The sequence below is a fragment of the Calypte anna genome, chromosome 5A (assembly GCF_003957555.1).
Source record: "Calypte anna isolate BGI_N300 chromosome 5A, bCalAnn1_v1.p, whole genome shotgun sequence".
Classification (NCBI taxonomy): domain Eukaryota; kingdom Metazoa; phylum Chordata; class Aves; order Apodiformes; family Trochilidae; genus Calypte; species Calypte anna.
The window spans coordinates 7,668,835-7,689,068 of record NC_044251.1 but is presented as its reverse complement, the minus strand read 5'-3'; the positions used below and the strand labels follow the sequence as shown (position 1 = coordinate 7,689,068).

General features: G+C 41.9%; 1 protein-coding gene across 1 annotated transcript in view; it reads left to right on the top strand.

The window, feature by feature from the left end:
- The first annotated feature begins 1,147 nt into the window (after positions 1–1,147).
- Positions 1,148–20,234, top strand: part of TTC17 (tetratricopeptide repeat domain 17) — a 47,720-nt gene continuing 28,633 nt past the window's right edge. Inside the window, exons 1-12 of the mRNA XM_030452324.1 lie at positions 1,148–1,366; positions 10,994–11,083; positions 12,648–12,817; positions 13,832–13,943; positions 15,049–15,180; positions 15,800–15,909; positions 16,156–16,300; positions 16,680–16,819; positions 17,049–17,209; positions 17,510–17,622; positions 19,050–19,190; positions 19,602–19,717. Coding sequence (XP_030308184.1) covers positions 1,148–1,366; positions 10,994–11,083; positions 12,648–12,817; positions 13,832–13,943; positions 15,049–15,180; positions 15,800–15,909; positions 16,156–16,300; positions 16,680–16,819; positions 17,049–17,209; positions 17,510–17,622; positions 19,050–19,190; positions 19,602–19,717 — 1,649 coding nt within the window. The remainder of the gene's footprint in view (positions 1,367–10,993; positions 11,084–12,647; positions 12,818–13,831; positions 13,944–15,048; positions 15,181–15,799; positions 15,910–16,155; positions 16,301–16,679; positions 16,820–17,048; positions 17,210–17,509; positions 17,623–19,049; positions 19,191–19,601; positions 19,718–20,234) is intronic.

Genomic DNA, 20,234 nt, shown 5'->3' with positions numbered 1-20,234 from the left:
GCATTGGTGTTTCAAACTTTTAAAGCAATACAGCTTTTAAATGCAAAATGTTGGGTAGAAATTTTAAGTTTTCAGCACAAGCTGCATGTCATGCATCTTATTTGGGAGTCAGCATCTGAAAAGCTCATTTGTCTTATTCATCCTCAATATTGACAGTACAATAAAATTTATTAGTGTCTGCTGATGCAGGAAGAGTGGTTTGGAGTACAGCCTGGTTTTTGGGGTACATTGGGGTTTTATGATGGAATCCATGATCTCCCTGATGAACTTTAATTATTGTGGAAATATGTTCTTTACCCTAAGAGAAACTGCAGCCCAGCATTAGTTCAACCACTCTGACACCATTTACAAGTTATTTTTTCCTGGTTTCTACTTAATGGCATTGAATTACTACAAACATTACTGTTTAACAGGGGCTGAGAAGCCAGCTATCACCCTAAGGACCATTTGCACCTTGGTAAATTGCTCGAAAATGTGAATTTGGCAGCTTTTAGAGGACTGGGGGAGAGGCTGCTGGGTTGGTATTTGCCACTCACGGGAATAAGAGAAGAAAGTTTACATATATATATATATATATATTTTTTTTTTTTTTTAATCTGTGTGAGGAAAACGGAGTGATGTGTTTTTTCCCGAGCTCTCTTCAGCGGGCAAATTTCAGAAAGGGTTAAGTGGGTCCAGCTGCAGGTCGGGTTCGGTTTGATCAGCACCTCTGGCTCTCCAGACATCAGAGACCCGATTTTATTTTGAATTACAGCCTTCAGCGCAGCCCCACCACCTGCTTGCTGCCATCCGGAGCTCCGCACGGCGGCTCTGCCCTTCGAGCAGGTTCGGATAACCCCCCCGGTACCGGGCCTGGGCTGCCCCAGCTTCAAACAGGTTCGGATACCCGCCGGTACCGGGCCTGGGCTGCCCCGGCTGCCCCACGGAGCCCTCTCCGGTGCCGCGGCTCCTGAAGCGAACGGCGCTGCCGCCACCCGCCCTCCTTTTCCCTACCTTTCCCTGGCTCGGGCAGGTGCTCTCCCGATAGCCACCGGGGTAGCCACCGACCCTGGGCTACTTGTTTTTAGGCAGGGCGGGGAGGCGGTACCGCTCCGCACCAAGAGGGACGGTCCCGGGTCGGCTCGGTCCGTGCCCTCCCTCTCTCAAAATGTCGTCGGTGCCCATTCCGGTTCCGGGTGGTGCGGGCAGGATGGGATTGGGGAAGATGGCGGCGGCAGCAGGAGGGTCCGGGCGGGGTGGGCTGGGGCGGGCGTGGGTCTTCTCCGGGTGGGCCCTGGGTCTCTGCTCCCTTCTGGCCTCGGGGACGCGGCTCGCAGCGGCCACCACCCACTGGGTGGTCACGGAGGATGGGAAGATCCAGCAGCAGGTGAGGACGGGGGGTACCGGGAAGATCCCGGGGCCGGGGCCCTCTGCGGCGGCACGGGCAGCCCGTGTGCGGCTATCACCTGCAGCCAGGGCTGTGCGCAGGGCTGAGAGGCAGAGGGAGTGGTCGGTCCGGTCCGGTGCCGGTGCCTGGGTGTCCGAAAGCAGCGGTACCGAGCTCTCCCGCCCTCCGCGGGCATCGCTCGTTAACCGTGGCTTGAAGGCTCCGGAGCCCCGAGGGGAGGCGGCGGGGAAGCGAACCGGGGAATGGATCGATTCGAACCGGGGGAGTGCTTGATTCGAACCGAGGGATTGATTGATTCGGACCGGGGATTGATTGTTTGGGACCGGAGCGGCCGCGGGCCGGGCGTACCTGCAGCCCCTCCGGGAACCCCTTGAGCTGTTCAGGCCCGGTACCGGTGGTCCCGTTTTGGGACCCGCAAGGCTGTGACCTCCCCGGGGGGTTCCGGGCGGCCCCGGCAGCACTAGGGATGAGTTTGCGATTTCCATATTCCCAACGCCCCCGCTGCTTTCCCTTCCCTCTGGATGTAGGAAAGAGAAACTTGGTGCAGAAGCACTTAGGTGCCCTTTATCTGCGGCGATTTTTTTTTTTCTTGTGGATTTAGTAAAAAATGTCTTTGTTTTCATGCTGGGCTGTGCCTGAAGCTCAGGGAGCAGCCGAAAGGTTCGGTGTGGATTTTGTGTTTTGGGCTTTTTCTGACTTGCTTTGCTCCTCCTTTGTTGCAAGGGGGGAAAATCCGCTTCCGAATGTCAGATCTGCGTTGCTCTTCAGCAGAATTCCAGATCGGTTTCCGTCTGGAGTGGGAAGAGTTGGTTGCTGGAACAAGCAGTGGCCTTTCCCCCTATTAAAAAAAAACCAAAAAAAAAAAAAAAAAAACACCGAAGTTTGGAGAGATGAGTGTCTGTTAACACCATTTTTTTGAGAATTTTTGGTCGGGTCTCCTGTCTGTGCCAGGTCGGATGTCTGTGTGGTTCTCAGGCACTTCATAGATCCAGGCACTCTGGCCCTAATTAATCCTAAATTAATGAATGACAACACCTCCAGTGCTATCGCCCCTCCTTTGCCCACTTTATGGAGTGGGGAAGTGATGAGAGTAGCATCTGGAAGCATCTGTATGTGTGTATTAATAGTGTCTGATCAAATTTGATTTTGATTCTGATTATGGTGTGATTTGGAAAAAAAAATCTAATTAGCTAAAATGACTTGCAAATCTGATGAGGTAATCTGTGCCCTGGTTTTAAGAAATGGCTTTTTGTGGTGTCAGTAACAGATGGTACAGGTTGAACCTTCCACTGTGCCATTGCTGTGCAGAAAGCTGTTCTGCTACCAGTGCTGTCTAAGCAAGGACATTCTCCTGCTCTATGTATAAAGTTCTCGAGGTCTGAAATCTATAGAAAAACTTCTCTTATCTGTATGGTCAAAATTAATCCATCTATTTCCAATGAGGGGACTCAGGTTATCGATATGGTGTTACCTGGAAGATGAGGGGCTGGGTTTTTTTGGTAGCTGGGATGTAGTGTTGCTAATTGTCCAGTGAGGCTTTTGTAATAAGGTGTATTTCAGCATCTGGTGCTGCCATCTCCCTGGGTTTTGTTGAAATGATATTTATATTTGTGGTTATTGCTGTTGCCATCCCTGCAGAGCATATTTGAATTCTGGGGGTTTTTTTCCATTTATTTGTATTTTGGGGAATGAGAGAGGGGGCATTTTCTTGATTTCCTGTGGTTGGTCACAGGAGCAGTCTACCCGGGAAAGTGGTGATGTCACCAAGCTTGGCAAGAATTCAAGGAGCCTGTAGACCACACTCTTGGACATATGGTTTAGTTTTACCTAGTCCTGCAGGGAGTTAGACTTGATGGTCATTATGGGTCCCTTCCAACTTGAAATATTCTGTGATTCATTGGCAACAGGGATACTTAATGACTGATTTACCCATTTATTAGTACACCTGCAGTTTTCCAAAAGATCTGAGCTATTCTTCTTCTAATACCAAGATCCAAGTACTTACTAAAAAGTCAAAAAATTCCCTGCAGACCATCCTTTTGATTTAATTTTTTATAATATTCTTTGCTAAGTCAGTATTTATCGTGAGAACTTGTATTTTCCCCAATACACTCAGCCATCCCATCCTTCTCTCCAGCTGTTTTTACTCTTTGCCTTTTCAGTGGGGCTTTTGTCTGTCTTTATCTCATACAAGCCCTTGGCTGTGCAGCTTCTTGTGTTCTGCAGTGTGGTGTTTCAGCTTCTCAGTGTACCCAGAACATTGCCTAGCATCATTTTCTCTACTAGTTCCAATTATTCTGCTCCTTGTTTTGTACAAAAACAGTCACACCTGGTTTTTCCATGCTCTGGACTCCTCCTTTGAACATCCATGTCTCTGTCTGTTGTTCCAGTTCTTGCTGCTTGCTTGGAATTCTCAGGCACTTTCCCTGCTAGAAGGCAGCTGTGTAAGTCAGAGCTCTCATTTGGGAGAAGCTTCAGCTGCAGTAACCTAAACTGGGTCACAGAACAGCATCACCTGCTCTGCAGCTCAAAGCAGGGCCAGCTACATCTGGGCACTCAATTTGGTGTCCAGAGGTGGGGATTTGACAGCCTTGCTCAGCACTTGGTCCAGTGGTCGACTGCCTGTAGTGTGAATATGGTTTGGGTTGGTTTTTTTAATGTTTTCGAACCAGAATTTCCCATATAGCAACAGATGTACAATCCCTCTCACTGCCACACTTTGAGCCTTCTCTGTACCCTGTCTGTAGGACACAAACCAGCAGCAATCTCCCAGTGCAGCTGAGCCAGCCTGCTTCCCTCACCTGCTCTGTGGGATTTGTACTCCAGGCCCCTCACCACCCCAAATGGGCTTGGCTGGCCTGGAAACGAGGGCCAGGGAGCTGAAGCAGGTACATTCTCATGGGTAGATTGGGAAAATCACTCCCCTTGCTCTGCTGGCCCCGGATGCAGTTGTTCCCCTCAGCTGCAAGGGCTCCTGGCTCATCACCAGCTCCTTTCCCACCAAGCATCCCTTTCTCCAAAGCTGTTTTCTGTTCAATGCCAGCCTTTCCAGCTGCACAGGGCTGTTGCATCCCAGGTCCTGGGTTTGCACTTGGCCATTTTTAACCTCACCAGAACCTTTTCAGCCTTTCTCCAGCTGTGTCTAACTGCTCCATCGTGGCCATCAACTCCATCATGGCCATCAACATCTCCATCATGGCCACTGCTGCCCCAGTTTTGCAGAGGACATCAAGCTTAATGAGGGTCTTTCTTTCCATTAGTAAAGTCATTAAATAGTGTTCAGTCTGGTATTGATCCCCAGGGACCACTGGTAGTGACCAGCAGCCACTCTTGGACTTTGCACTGCTGCTCACAACCCTTCCAACCCAGCACTCTGTAGCTGGAAGTGGCTCATACTGTCTGTTGGCTGAGAGTGGTGGGCTAAGGGTTCATTAGTAATAATAATGAATATTATTTAATTTTTGGAAATATCAGCATTCTCAGGCTGAAACACATTTTAGAGGCTGTCAGCTTTCTACAGAGGGACAGATTTAATCTTCACTTGGACTGCTTCAGTTTATCTGAATGAAGGCCATATAAGAGATTAAGATGTGGGGAAAACTGAACTGGCAATAAAACCTAGGTATTGACCCTGCTAAGTGAGCCACTAGCTGTGGGTGTCCAGGTAATAATGACCAGTGACAAGTGACTTCCCTGCAGCTTTTAATATGATGCTGTGACCCTTGTCTTCAAAGTGCCCAGCAGAAAGCAGAAGTTACAGATCTGGGCCCATACACCAAATGTAAGAGCCAGAATCTGTTTGAGGGGAGTACTTTAAATTATAGCTCTAAAATCTCTGCTGGCTATTCCTCTTTTTATTGCAGCAAGGATGTTAAACCTTTAATATGAGACTGCATTCTAGTGAGATTGCTTTTCCTGTGGCACAAGATGGCTATCAGCATCCTGATGGAGGCTTGAGCTGGAGTTCTTAGTGGTGCAACAACCTGGCAGGGGTGGCAAAATTAAGGCAAAACAAACAATTTTCCGTATATCAGCAAGATCCCATCTAGTACATGGGAGTGCTGATTAAGTAAGCCCTGCTGCTCCAGTTTCTAGTGAGCATTTCTGAATGATGAAACAAATTAATTCCCAGCAGTGCATGGAACATTTCGTTGTCTCTGAAAGCCATCATGAGAAAAGCCATCCAGCTGGATCTGCTCCTGTTTTCAGTTCAAATACATCATTCTCTAGATCAGTTCATATTTTGCTCTTGGTCTGAGTCCACCTTCAACTCTGTGTTCCTACAAAGCCAGGGACTGAAGAATCATCTCTTTTTAATGAGATTGTGTCTGCTCAGTGCAGATGTTTGTAAGCCTTCTCATTTCATAACCTGCAGTATAAAGTTCAGGCTAATATATAACTGATTTTAGCCAGTGTGGAAAGAAGCCAGTCTACAGAAGTATTACTGCTCTTCAAGAGAAAACTTGGCATGAAGAGAGGACAAACAATTGACAGATTAAATGCAGTGCAGGAAACCATTTCAGTAGCCATGGTTGTACTGGTGGGGACCAGCTGCTGGCATCTCTCAGAAAGCTGTCCTACCAGAGCTGCTGTAGCATCTTTCTAAAGATGCCTTGCTGGAGGTGGTGGATGATCTCAAAGGTCCTTTCCAACCCAGCTGATTCTATTCTGAAGCTGAGCAAAGCTGGGAGGGACTCCAAGGACTGCATTTGTGTGGAATACTATAAATGCTGAAGAAATCAGTTCTGAGTAACTAAACTTAAAAGGAAAAAAACCAAATGGGTTGTATGCTCTTCAGTTTGATCAAGAGATTAGTACCTATGCTTAACCTTTTTTTTTTTTTTCTTTTTTCTGTCTTGTGGGTCCAATTAGTGTTCCCCTTAAGTAGTTTTAATATCTTTAGGGTGTGCAGCAGGCATCAGTCTGCTTTTCTGGAAGCAAAGACTTGTTCATTGCACGTGTGTATGAGTGAACTCACCATCTCTCAATTTGATTCAGTTGAGTGTATTTTGCTACTGTAGAAAATAAATCTTAGCTAGAATGTACCTGTTGGAAGCTGGGTTTTTTACCTTTTAGTATGGCCAACAACACAGTGCAGCCAAGTGGTGTTCTGGGTTTCCTTTGGGATATTTACATCTGTTACCTATAATATCCATAGCTAGTGTGATCTCAGGAAGAGATCTCTCTTGAGCAGACCTGAAACCTTTTTAGGTTTAACATTTGAAGCACTTAAAGTGTTCCAAACTTTGTGGGTTTTTTGCAGTGCACCTGCCCCTAATAACAGCCCAACATCAAATGCTGGTACCAGGTTCTGCAGCTCAGTCCTGCGGAGCTCACATGCCTCAATCCTTACTACAAAAACTCACTCTCGTTTTTCTCTGTGAACTTTCCTGGAAAGAGCAATCTTCTGACACTCCCAGCTCATCATTAAACCAAAGCATGTATTTTCCAGTTTTGTGTCTTGCATTGAAACCTATCCAGATGATTTTTAGGTGCCTTTTTCAGAAATGCCTTGGTAGCATAATGTTGGAGGTAGTGTAGGGTATATCAACATGACAAGAATATACAAAAAAACCATAATTTTTTAGAGTCTTTGTTCCCATTTGAGACTGAAAGGAATTCCCTTCATTACACAAGTAGAGTGCCAAAAAAATCCACTATCCATAAAATAAATACAAGGAGCCCAATTTGCTGTATGCCAGTGTTGGATGCAGTATCTTTTTCAGCTTCTTTCTGCCATAATCTGCCTTCTGCAGAAAGCTTTTAGGACATGAAGAGGCACTAACAGCTGTTCTGATTTTGGTGTTCCTGTGCCTCAGCTGACAGAGGGATTTCTGCATTACTTTAAAAAAAGCCATATCTAAAAATAGTTGACTGGGGCATTCATTGACTTACAAATTTACTTCCTGGTGCAATATAACAGGATCACGGGGGGAAAATATACCAGAAAGTTTGTTAAAGCTTGCAAGTCTAATTATTTAGAGACTTTGATATATGCAGGTAGCTGAAAATAATAGAAACTTCAGGGTTTGATTCTACTCTGTCTTTATATATATATATACATATATATACAAATTCTGTGTGTTTCTTGCTGAACGAGGTTCTTGGTGTACTTTGTGACAGTGAATAAATTTGAACTGTGCTTTATAAAGAAACTTTCACCTTTGGGCAAAGTTGAACAGGGAGCACTTATTCTAAAAGTGATTTCCTGGCAGGCTTTCTGCCATCAGAGTTTCAACAAAAGCTTCCCAGCACTGGCTTTGCCTTTTTACTGTGTTTGAACTAAAGTCAGATTCTTGCATTTCAGGCACTTCGTCTTGGAGTGTCACAGCTTCAGCATTTAAGAGGAAGAGTAAATGAACCAGCAGAGTCTTGTTGGGAGCTGCTTACATTTTTCACATGAGCTAAATCCCAATATTTGTCTGGTTTTTGCTCTTCTGATTAGGTGATGAGGCACAACAGATTTGCATTAAGGTATGGAGCCTCTTTAGTATTAACAGCCTATGGTCCTGTATTGCATAAAAGCAAAGCTAGAATTTGTAATGCAGTTTGAATTTAGAGTAACATCCTCAGCTCCTAGCTTAGATGGGGCAGGAGCACCAAATGTGAAGTGGTTTTTTAACACTTGGAGGAAGGGGGAGAAAGCAGGAGGATACCTGCAGCTTTCTGGATGGCAGGGGAGAGAGTGCAATGCACTAAAGTGAGATTAAGTCTTGATTATCACTGAGTGGGTCTGTTCAGGAGAGGAGAAGGCTGAGGGGGGAGACCTTCTGCCCATGTTCAGGACTTCCAGGGCAGCTCCAAAGCAGCTGGAGACTCCCTGTGTCCAAGGAGTCCCATGGACAAGACGAGGGGCAATGGGCACAAGGTGCTCCTGGGGAGATTCCATTGGAACACAAGAGGGAAATTTGTCCCCATGAGGACAGTCAGACCTTGGAATGGTCTCCCAGGGGAAGGGGGGATTCCCCCACTTGGGAAAGTTGGAAGTCCTGTTTGAAGACCAACAGATCTGGAAGTGAAAATTTGATAACTTTAAAATATCATGCATGCTACTTCACTTGAGGTGATTTCCTGGTGAACTGACATCACTTTATGAATTAACTCAGTGATGTTGCTCTTTGGTTGGTGTTGTCATTTTTATTTCTGCTTCTAGTTAATAGTTGGTAAGAATTTGGTACTTACTGTGTGGCTTTTCTGTCAATCTGTGCCCACTGGGTTGGTAACACAGCACTCCAGATATCCAAACACTACATCAGAGTTAACTCTCAGGAGACTAATTTACCAAAAATCAAACCCAGAAGCTGTCCCTGAGTATCATTCTGCTTCTGAATGAGCAATAAGCTGAGATCCTTCTCCTTTCAGAAGAATGCTCTCTAAGTGATGGTTCCTGCATAACTTTCTGCTCCCCAGATGGAGTTTATCAGGGAAAGTGAAGCTGTTGGTTGACTTTGCTCTCGTGCAAGCAGCCTTTAAGTCATCTGAGTAGCAGTGCTATGTTGGAACAGGTGACAGAGTGCTTTAAAGACAGCACATTTTCCCCTTGTTTTCTGTGCAAAGCCATCTTTCATTGGCTTGCACATACCACAGTGTTTCCTTAGCAAATGAGGCATGAACAAACATAACATTCAGTGCATAACTCATTTCAGGTGCAACCAGTTCACAGTGGGGTTGCACCCATAAGGAGGAAGTGGGAAATACAACCTGAAGCAGAATACTGTACACTTTAAAAGTTCAACTAACAGCATCCTTAGGGTTGGGTTTTTTTGGTTTATTTTCTGTGGCTCTCTCGATCAGTGTGGATGCTTGGCCACCCTTGATTTGCAACAATGAAATCCATAATTTCCAAATTTTAGTGTAAAAGTTAACTGGTGTCAGTAGCACTTACTATTTTCTAGTCATCTAGTGATATAAAAGAATTAATTTGCCAAGGCAGGAGAAGAGTTGTGTGCCTGGACTCTGTGGGTCATCTGCCAAAATAGCTCTGGACTAAAAGAACCTGTTCAGCTTTTGAATTGGACAGGAATACTTAACCAAATTCAGCCAAAACTACCCTTAGGGTTTGGTTGGTTGGTTTTGTGGTTTGATTTTTTGTTTTGGGGGGTGGGAGGGAATAAAAGGAACAAATGTTTTCATCCTAGACGACAGGATCCTTATTCAGTAGGGAGACTTGGAAGGAATGTAGACTTCACCCATCAGAAATAAGATTTCTACATCTTATCTGACTCACAGCCAAGAGAACATGGCCCAAGGCTTGATCTGTTGGCAGGACACATTAAAGTGACCAGGAAATTTGCTGTTGTGCTCCTTGAGAAGCAGCTCTCTGAAATAAGAGTCCTAGAAACGTGTCCCAGTTTGTTTGGTAAGTCAACAAAAAATGAAGAGGTGGATCTCAGGAGGTTCTCCTGAGCATGTACACAGGGCAAACTTTTCCATTAAATTACCACATCACAAAGTTTTGTCAGATTTTGTGGGGGTGCACAGCCCCTGTAGAGATAGCAGCCCAAATACACAGGCATTGCTTATGTCTTTATGCAGCAGCTAATTGCAGATCATAAAAGCTTGAATTAAAGTTGAAGAGATCCAAGAACATCTTGGTGTAGATTGCCTCCCATAACAGTCATGATGTTAGAAATCCTGCTGTCCTTGTCACCCTTCTTCTTCTCATCACATACTCACGTCCATTCCCTTGCTTCTGTTCTCATACTCCTAGAATCCTCCAGGATTTCATTTGCTATTCCAGCTGAAACAACCAAAAGGGGACTACATCCTGCTCAGCTATTATTTTGGGTTAGTTCAGAGGAGAAGATGGTGGGCACCAGAGCTGATCTACAGGACTAACTGGGATCATGCTGCCAGAGTGGAGGAAATGGGGCTGGAAGGCCTGGAGCTGAGCCTTTGGATCTACTCATCCACCCCCTGCAAGTGATTTTGCCCCATCCAGTCAGGAAACAGATTGAGCATGAGGACAAGGCTGGAGTGTTTTGGCTGTAAAGTGCCATAGGTTACTGGGACCAGTAAAGGTCCAGTATGTAACCACTCTGGGCTGTGACTCTACCCACAATGTCATTTTTCATCCAGCTGCCAACAACTCCTGCGCTATGGAAGTTCCAGCAGGGTCTTCTGTAAGAGTAACCTCTTGATTGGGTTTATTCCCTTGGTCCTGAAGCCATCAGATCTTCATGCTAGGCTGGTGTCTTAAATTGGTGGCATCTTGAGGTTGACTTGAAGCTGGAGTACTTTGTGCCTATTGAGGGGTTTGGAAGCTGTAAAACAAAATGTTTTTTTGCAATTTAAGGTCTTTCAGCAGTAGGCACTCTGAGTAAGTTGTTGGGTTTTTTTTGTGAGAAATGTACTTAGCTCTTATCCTTATTTGTGTGCCTGAATAAACTAAAATAGGTTTAAGATGAAAGCATGGTATAAATTGGGTTCTGAAATCACAGTGTTCTTCAAAGCACGGATATAAAATATGGACACATTGTGAATGCTGAGTGGACAGAAAACCTCTGAACAGACAAACTGTTAGTTGATTGAACATAATTTCTTACCTTTTAAAATTGCTCTTATTAGGAGAATGTCTTATCTTATGGACTCTTAAATGTCTTGCAGGTGGATTCACCAATGAACTTGAGGAACCCTCACGATTTGGTGATACTAATGAGACAAGAAACAACAGTTAATTACCTCAAAGAACTGGAGGTAAAGCATAACCTTAAGTACTAACTAATCTCTGAAAATACAGACTTCATGAACTTGTTAGTGTTAGATATAGATGGGGAACAGAAGTTATTACTGGTGTAACTGTGCTTCAGTGGAAGGATGAAGAATCCTTTGGGTCTCAAGTATTTTGTGCCTCAGGTTTCCTCAGCTGGGTGTCATTGTCCCCGGCGGCAACCTTCCCTGTTGTTTCACATAAATTTTAGTATTTTTATGTGGAGTCATTTAGGTGCTGGCTTCTGTAGCAGAATACTGTATTCCAGAATTATTTGCAGAGGTCTCATCTTAAATTTGTTACAGATTGCAGCCTCTAGGCCATGAATTTCCCTGTTCTCCTTTCTTGGTTTTTCAGGCTGATTTTTCCATTACTTTTTCTAAGACCCATCAGAAAGCAAGCCACCTCTGTCTGTCTTCAACCCTATTTATGATTGAAAGAGGGTCTGGAAACACCCCTATGAAAGAGGCTTTAATTACCCTTGAACTGATAACTTCAACTGGAGTTTAAATGTGAAATTGCTTTTGTCAGGTTAGCAGAAGTAGCTGAGCAGAAGTAGCTGAGTGAGAAGTTAAATGAGCACCCAAAAAAAAAAGCAGGACTGCCCCTTCCTTATGTGACTGCATTCAGTCTTTCTCATCAAGATTTTTGGGGTAATGGACATTTTACCCGTGGATGGAACTGCAGCTCTAAGTTTTTCAGGATGCAGGGTGTGGGTTTGGAAATGGCTAAAGTGCAGTTTATGGCATACAAATGACTTTGAGCAGAAATTACCTATTTAACAATCTTGTACAACTTGCTTCTACTGTATATATATAGTAGTGTGTTATCAAATGTGTGTGGCTTTCATCAAAAAACTTCTCATTTCACATAGCAAATTCCCCTAAGGTATTTCATGGGTTTGTAATTTACAGATCTAGGGGAGAATTAAATACAGGCTATGTGCTGGGACAGATGGTTAGTTCTTTGGCTGCTCAGAGTAATCAATACCTATGAGCTTGAAAAGGTGAAAGGTAGCACCTAAGGCTACCTTATCAACATAAGTTGAGCTGTTACAATTAAATACAGCTTTGATTCTTGCATTAGCCAGCCCACCTCAGATGTACTTAGCTAGCTGAATCATTAAGATAATTTTGTTTTCAATCAATTATTATATATAATATATATTATATGTATTATTATCAATTATATTATTTCCATGAAGTCTTACAAAGGAGGAGAAGGGCCTGAATATGGAGAAGCTGCCATACTGTTAACTATTGCTTCTTTTTCTGAATGTGCTACTATGACTTTGGAATGCTATTAGCACTCCTTTTTAGGAAAAGTGGGGGAAATAAGGGCCTCTTCAGGTCACATTATCTCTAATGAAGGTATTTATGTTCCATTTGATTAAAAAAAATCTTAAAAAAATGTAGACACACAAAATTTGAGGGGAGTTTTACTTCAAGTGGATCTTGTGTTAAGGAAGAAGTTGGACTGTTCAGCACCTATAGAGTTTGCTTTCATCAGTATACATTTTCCTGTTACTTTTTGTTTGTTTTCTTCCTACAGAAACAGTTAGTTGCTCAAAAGATTCATATAGAGGAAAATGAGGACAGAGACACAGGGCTGGAACAAAGGCATAATAAAGAGGATCCAGACTGCATTAAAGCAAAGGTGCCCTTGGGGGACTTGGATCTGTATGATGGCACATACATCACCTTGGAGAGCAAAGACATCCGGTAAGAAGATGCTTTATCTTGTCAGATTTTTTTACTGAATGGAAAAAAAAAACAATCAACAAAGCCTCTAAATGCAATTAAAAAAATAGAAAAAATGCTGTGGCTGACTGTGCTTCATATAACAGTGGATTTGTGTTAGTGTGGAAGGAAACTGAAACAACCTCTGGCACTAATTGCAAAAGGGGACAGAAGAGAAATGCTGTCTCCCCCAGGCTATCCATGTTATCCCTGCTCTCAAACTTCCTCATTCTCTTCCCAGCCTCCCACTCACTTTTACCATGGTAATTCTGCACAGTGGTAATGACCAGACATGTGAATTACACTGAAATGCACCCTGTAGAAGGGGGTTGAATCTACCTGAGTGTGCTTTGGGTGTTTTGAGCTACTTCTTGTAGGGGGAGCTGTCTGAACTGAAATCTGAATGAAATTATGTTGGTAACCTAGCTCTTGAAGCTTCTGGTCATACACATACTGTTGTATTTAGCAAATAAACGGATGTGTGGACAATCTGTTTGACATTCAGCTTCACTGGTAATTCATCTTCAAGGCTGACTTGTGTTTTTCTGGTTTTATGGGGTTTTAACAGATGAGTCCTTGGATTGGGAAAACATTAATTTTCTCCTCAGATACCTTCCTTTGGGTTTCTCACCAATAATTGGGATTTGTTTATTTCAGTTGAAGGGTCTTCTAATCTGCATGCATTGCCAGTTGCCTGGCAGATAGATCATTAATCAGAGCAGTGATACACCAGGCTGATGCAGATACATTTTGGAGGCTATCCAAATGCTAACATTTTCTCTAAAGCAGACAGAAATTTATTTACTTTTCCTACAGTGATGACATCCTGATACAACTGAAACCTGGGAAGACATCAGGAATGTTCCAAGGTGGTCAAACATGGGATTTTGCTAGCACTGAAATCAGGGTACTGTCTGTCAACTACAATAGTGTCTCTTGGGAACTTGAGTAGTATTTTAATCTGGGGTCTGCTGTGTTTTGTTGTTATGTCCTCAGCCCTGAAGACTACATAGATACCAAGTCTCCAGTGCCTCCAGACCTGCAGCAGCCAGACTGTACAAAAGTCCTAGATCTTCCATACAGTATTCATGCCTTTCAGCACTTACGGGTAAGAGAGCAAACCCAAGGGTGGCTTTTTCCCCATCAGGAAAATACAAAAATCTTACTGGCAGTTCTCACTCAAGATTGGAAGTTACTGTAATCTTTCAAGACTGTTTCAGACTTTTTTTAAGCCCCAGTTTTGTCCCAAGTAAAGTACCTGCTTGCAGGAGGGTATTACCATTAGTTACACAGATCCTGTTTCTCTTTTGTTATCTTCTGCCTTATTTTAGAGAACAGTTTTAGGAAAATGGAGTATTTTGTTTTCATAACACCTGTCATAAGTAAATGGCAGCTTTCACTGGAAATCCTTCTAACTTGTGAATTGTTTCAGTTGAAAATTAGAGAGTGCTGAACAGGGTCTTTAAGCTGTATGGAGATTCAGGGTCAGAAAATTGTTTGCAGGCTTTCTGGTAGCTCCTAAGCTACTTGACTCTCTCTTTGGTGTCTGAATGCCAAGCCCTAACCCAGAGGATGAGATAATTGTTCTTTACTAGTACAAAGTTCACCTGCTTTTGAAAGGTTACAGTGGAAGTGTGGTGCAAAAATTGTTTTTGCCAGCAGTATTATATGAGCAAGTTTCCTAATGCAGATATGCAGCTTTAGTGCATAGTGAATTTACTGCAAGCCTTTAAAATAGCTTTTCACTTACAAATGAGGTTTTTCTTACAAAAAAAAACAAAATTGGAACTTTTCTAGCTCTGTTCCTGGATCTGGATATACTTTTGAAAGGAGTACATCTGTTGTTGGGAAAGGAAGAGAAAAAAGAGATGTAGGGTTACTTTTATAGAATGCATGTAACCTGATAAACCTGACTAAGTGCTTCAGTGATCATCAGAGACAGTGCTTCCACAGATCAGTATTTCTCCTGTAGCATTCACCAGCAGGGGTTGCTTTTGGCTGCTGCTAGTGTTCACCTATCTGTAATAATATATATATATTATTCATCTGCCAAAGGTGACACTATCCTGTCAAGTCCCTAAGGTTTTTATTTGAAAGGATGTTATGATTCTAAAGTAACCAAGTTGTAAATTTTCCTGGGAGTTCTGCTCTTGTGTGTGTGTCTCTTGCTTTTAAAGTGTCAGCAAATACCTACATTCAGGTTTTATTTACAGGGTGTCCAAGAAAGAGTGAATCTTTCTGCACCCTTGTTACCTAAAGAAGATCCCATCTTCACATACTTGTCACGGAGGCTGGGAAGGAGTATAGAGGAAATAGGGCATCGTATTTATGATGGGCTCATGAAGGTAAGAAGCTGTCATTTTGCTGTTTGCAGCAAAAGAGAGCTGGAAGAGGTGTCTGGCACATCCAGTTGGGTCCAGTACTAGCTTTGCACCTAAATTTTTGTTTTACGTTGCTGTTAGGCTAAAAACTTTCTCTGCTAGTCAGGCAGAGGTAGGGGAAGACATGGGCAAAGCCAGTAAACCAAGATATTTACTGTCACCTTTAATGACTCTTGTATTTGTGGTCTGGTGAGCCACATTTGTTGCTCTGTCAAGGTAATGAGAGCTTTTAAACAAAAGTGCTGGTGCTTCAAGTACAAAGAAGAAACAGAAGTACTGAAATGTACCCAACTCCTTATGTTGCTGATGCTCTAACCAGTGTCACTCCTTTTGATTTTTTTTAAATTTATTTATTTATTTATTTTTACCTGTCTGAAAGGCAAAAGTTCTATTTCTTTTTCACATTTATGTGTAGTTCATTATTCCTGAACAGTCATAACCGTTGCCAAATGGCAACTTTCCAGAGGTAGGGGATAACTTAGAGCAGGTTTGGTGCTCAGCTTTCCATCCCATAGTATTTAAAGCCTTGATTAACCTTTTAGTTCATGTCTTAGTCCAGTTCATGTGTTTCTTCTTACTGCAGAATTCTTCTTCCTGGGTACTCTATAATATGGCTTCTTTTTACTGGAGAATAAAGAATGAGCCATACCAAGTAGTAGAATGTGCCATGCGTGCCCTTCACTTTTCTTCCAGGTAAGAGTTGTTAGTAATGATTTCTTTTCAGATTGCTTTTCTAGTTATCCTAATTAGTAAACAGGCTTTAGTTCCTAAGACTGCATCCTAAGGAATAATCCCTGTTACTACTTCTCAGTCTTTACGTGCTATACTAGGCATACAGATAATTTAGACATTTTCCTATCAAATTAGCATATTTTGTGAGTGAAGAATGAGTGTGTCCTTACTCATGATGTACTTTTAATGTTTGTTTTTTTCTTTTAGGCAAAATAAGGATATTGCACTGGTAAATTTGGCAAATATTCTCCACCGGGCTCACTTCTCTGCAGATGCAGCTATTGTGGTCCATGCAGCTCTGGATTACAGTGACTTCTTTACCAGCTATTACACTTTGGGAAATATATATGCAGTAAATACTGTCTTTATTTACCAAGACTTGGAGAAAAAACAAGTATTATTTAATTGTTCTGGCTTGAGTTATAATGCCTTACTCTTTTACAATGCATCTTGTGCTCTAAGTGCATTTCACTCAATATTTACAATTTTGCTTAGATACTTTCATCCAAAAGTCTGCCCTTCAGCAAAGGACTTTATCTCCATTTGAAAAAAAATCCCAGGGAAAATCTCCTGCAGCTTCTCTTTAGCAGATAAAGTGGTTAGATTTCAGAAACAACAAACTGCTTTTTACCACAGGTTAAAAATCGAGTTAACCACTTCTTTAAAAATTGAATATTTTTCATTAAATATTACTGAACTATAGCTGATTGTGTCTCTCTGTCCTTCTTCAGATGCTTGGAGAGTACAACCACTCAGTCCTGTGTTATGACCATGCTCTACAAGCCAAACCAGGGTTTGAGCAAGCTGTGAAACGGAAGCACGCTGTCCTCTGCCAGCAAAAACTTGAACAAAAATTGGAAGCCCAGCATAGGTAACTAAAGAAGCATCCTTGTGGCAGTTCATACAATCTCACTTTTCTTGTTCCATTGCAGCAATCATTTATCTTTCAAACAGAGTAATGGTTTTCAACGTTCTCTCTTTCTTTGAGCATGCAATAAAATTCCATGTCAGAATACTTTTAGGAAACCCAGAGTTGAAAGCGTGTAACGCTGTAAAAAAAGCTGATGTTTTAAAAAGCATTCTACTGTTGAATTTTCAAGATCACTTCAGCGAACATTAAATGAATTGAAGGAATATCAGAAGCAGCATGACCATTACCTCAGGCAGCAAGATGTTTTAGACAAGTACAAGCTCATCCAGGAGGAACAAATCTTGAGGAACATCATTCACGAGACACAGATGGCAAAAGAAGCTCAATTAGGTACAACTTTATTTAGAGTTCATGCTCATTATAGCAATAAAGAATTGTGCATATTCAGATTAGTGTCAGGCCATAACTTTTTTATATATTAAGGTGGCCCTAAGTGGCTGTTGTGTTTCGCTTATTAAAAGAAGGGATTGCAATGTGTTCTTGAACAGGGTTTTTTTTCAGGTCTTTCGAAGACAAAGTTTCCTCCATGCTGATAAAGTAAATAAATTGGGGGTGGAGGAGTGGACTGTATGCTGTCTTTATCTTCTCAAAAAACTCACTTAGTAGAAAAAAATGTGTTGTTCTCTGCAGGAAACCATCAGATTTGTAGACTGGGCAACCAGCAGCACAGCTTGCACTGCCAGTGGGACCAGCCTGTTCGCTATCACCGTGGGGACATTTTTGAAAACGTGGAATATGTTCAGGTTGGTCTTTAAGTTGCATCCCATTTGCCTTACTACCAAAATAGTTCCATGGTTTTTGAGGCTTGAGAAAAAGGGTATGTTTGAGGTTTGGTAATTACATTGAGAAGTCATTTAATCTGTGGTTCTAGAGTGTGAAGTATTTACTGCTAGGTTTTTTTGCTAGTAACACAAGCTGAGATAAACAGTGGGTGATAGAAAACTAGAAGGTTTATATTATGTTTGTTTTACTTGGTAAAGAAACTCTTAGAATAATTTGAATTGGAAATCTTGATTTTACTCCAAAGTCCTAGGTTCCTATGAGTTTCTTCTTCTCCATTGACTCCTTTGTTTTTTCAGCCTGCCCAGAACAGCAGAGTATTTATTTCTAGGAGCTACAAGAAATCCTCACTTGATAGATTACAGCTTTTTCTTACATAAATATGCTATGTTTCAGGCATGCTAGCAGGAGCATAGCATACTTAATTTTTTAATTTAGTTTCCTTCAAAGAGTACAAGGCATTGTGCAGCTGATGTTTGTGAAGAGGCAAAGATTTTCTGAGGAGACTGTTTTTCAAATGTTTGTGTGGTGTATGGAACAAGAATTATTCTGTAGTGGAAAAAATACTCCAATATAACAGCTTAGAAGTGTGTTTAAAAATAATATTGTATTAGTCATTTTTCTCTTACAGCCTTAAAATGGATAATGATTTCTTTTGTTTATTACACTGCCATATGACTCAGGCTATGCAATTTTTGCATGTTCCTTCCAATTCCATCTTTTTTCCTACCAGAAGGAGCATAAAACTGCCATAAGCAATTAAATGGAAGAGCCCAGCTCCGTAGTGTTGAATCTAGTGAGTGGTTTTAGAGCCCAAAAATAAGTATTAGCCTGGTTTTGTGAGTATTTTCTGAGTGTATGTCTTGAATGAGACAGGGCACCAGGAACCTGTGATCAGCAGCATTGAGAAGTTTTGGAAGCAGGGTGTATATCAACACCAAAGCCAGCCAGTCAGCACCAGTACTGTGTTAGAACTACCAGTAAAGTTGTGGTTTTATCTGTTTTGCAATGTGGAGTGTGTTCTGGAGTTCCCCTGTAGCTAGTTTAAGAAACAGGAATAATTATTATTAATTATGCTATGTTTTCTTCTTGGATGTTTTTCCTGTGATAGCAATTATAAATTCAGATTGCCAAGATAATTTTGCAAGCCATGGGTGTTAGTAACTCTGACTTGAACTCTAGCTATGCAGCTTAGATCTGTAAAGTTTGTGCTCTATTAAAAATGTTTGCTTCCATACCTTTTAGCATTCTTGTGGTGATTTCCACTTTTCCACTTGTGTTTTCATTGTTGCCTTATTTACAACCTCAATATTACTTCTCCATGGCGTGAGTGGATCAAGAGACTTAAATTCCCTTTTTTTTTTTTTTTTGGTTTCTCTGTTGGTTTTAGTTTGGTGAAGACTCTTCAACTTCTAGTATGACCTCTGTGAATCTGGATCTTCATGGAAACCAAAGTGACCCCAGCCAGTCCTTGCTGAGCTCCCCTGTGGCTCGTTCTGTTGTTTCAGTGTGGAGTGTAGAATCCCAGAGAGTGAGTGAAGTGGATAAGCTCTGCCCTTCCAAAGAGGACTTGTGAAAAAAGAGTGAAGCTGGTCCTTTTTGTCTGAAATTTCTTAGCATTTGGGCTACAGTTCTGATGTGTACTGAAGAATGCAATGTTCTGAATTTCTTCAAATGAAATTTTTTCATTTGAAACACTGTTACAGCACAGAGGTGATTTGTTCATAGCTACCTCTCCAAACATCTGCAAAGAAAGTAGTACAGCTAAATAAAGAGGGAAAACTGAACTGCTCTGATGCCAGAAAAGATGGGAAAAGAATAGTTTTCAAGTTTTCTGTTCTTTTTTTTTCCCTCCAGACTATTCCTTATGTTCTTATCATATTGTTAATTAGAATATTTAAAATGTTAGAAAATTATAAACAGTAATTCCTTTCCCTCTTAGGACAAGCAGCATCTTCTTTGGCCTCGGCGATCAGAGTGCATGAAATCTTTTCCCAAAATTCCTAATCCAGAAGATCTGCCAACTTATTTCCTGCCTCCAGAAAACAGAGGGTTCAGGCAAGTGTTGATTTCTTGAAAATTCCATTTGTAAATTTTTGCCTGCAGGTCTTAATGAGCAGGTTGTTTTTAATTCTAGAGAGGATGGATGCAATCAGTAGTCAACAGCAGGTGTGTTGGAACCTCTTTCTCTGGCTGTTCCACAGAAAGAGGGAATTTTCCTTTCTTTGCCATAACTGTAGCAGTCAGGTCCAATTTCATGGTGATTCTTCCCCAGCTATTAGTACAAAGTGAATACATGATATATCTACAGTATTACTAAAAGACTGAGGATTTAAGCACAAGTCTGAATGTCTTCTAGAATATCTTAAAAGAAAAAAAAAAGACCTTAAGAGAGAGAATAAGATACCTATTCCAGAACTACAATTAATTGTTGTACATTGCATGCATCCTCCTACCTTTAGTTATGCTAATAGGAAATTGTGAAGACCAGCAAATATTAAAAAAACATTAAAACTGGAAGGCCCTGGCTCATTTGTTTTGGAACAAAAGTAGAGAACCAGCTTAATTGTGGAAT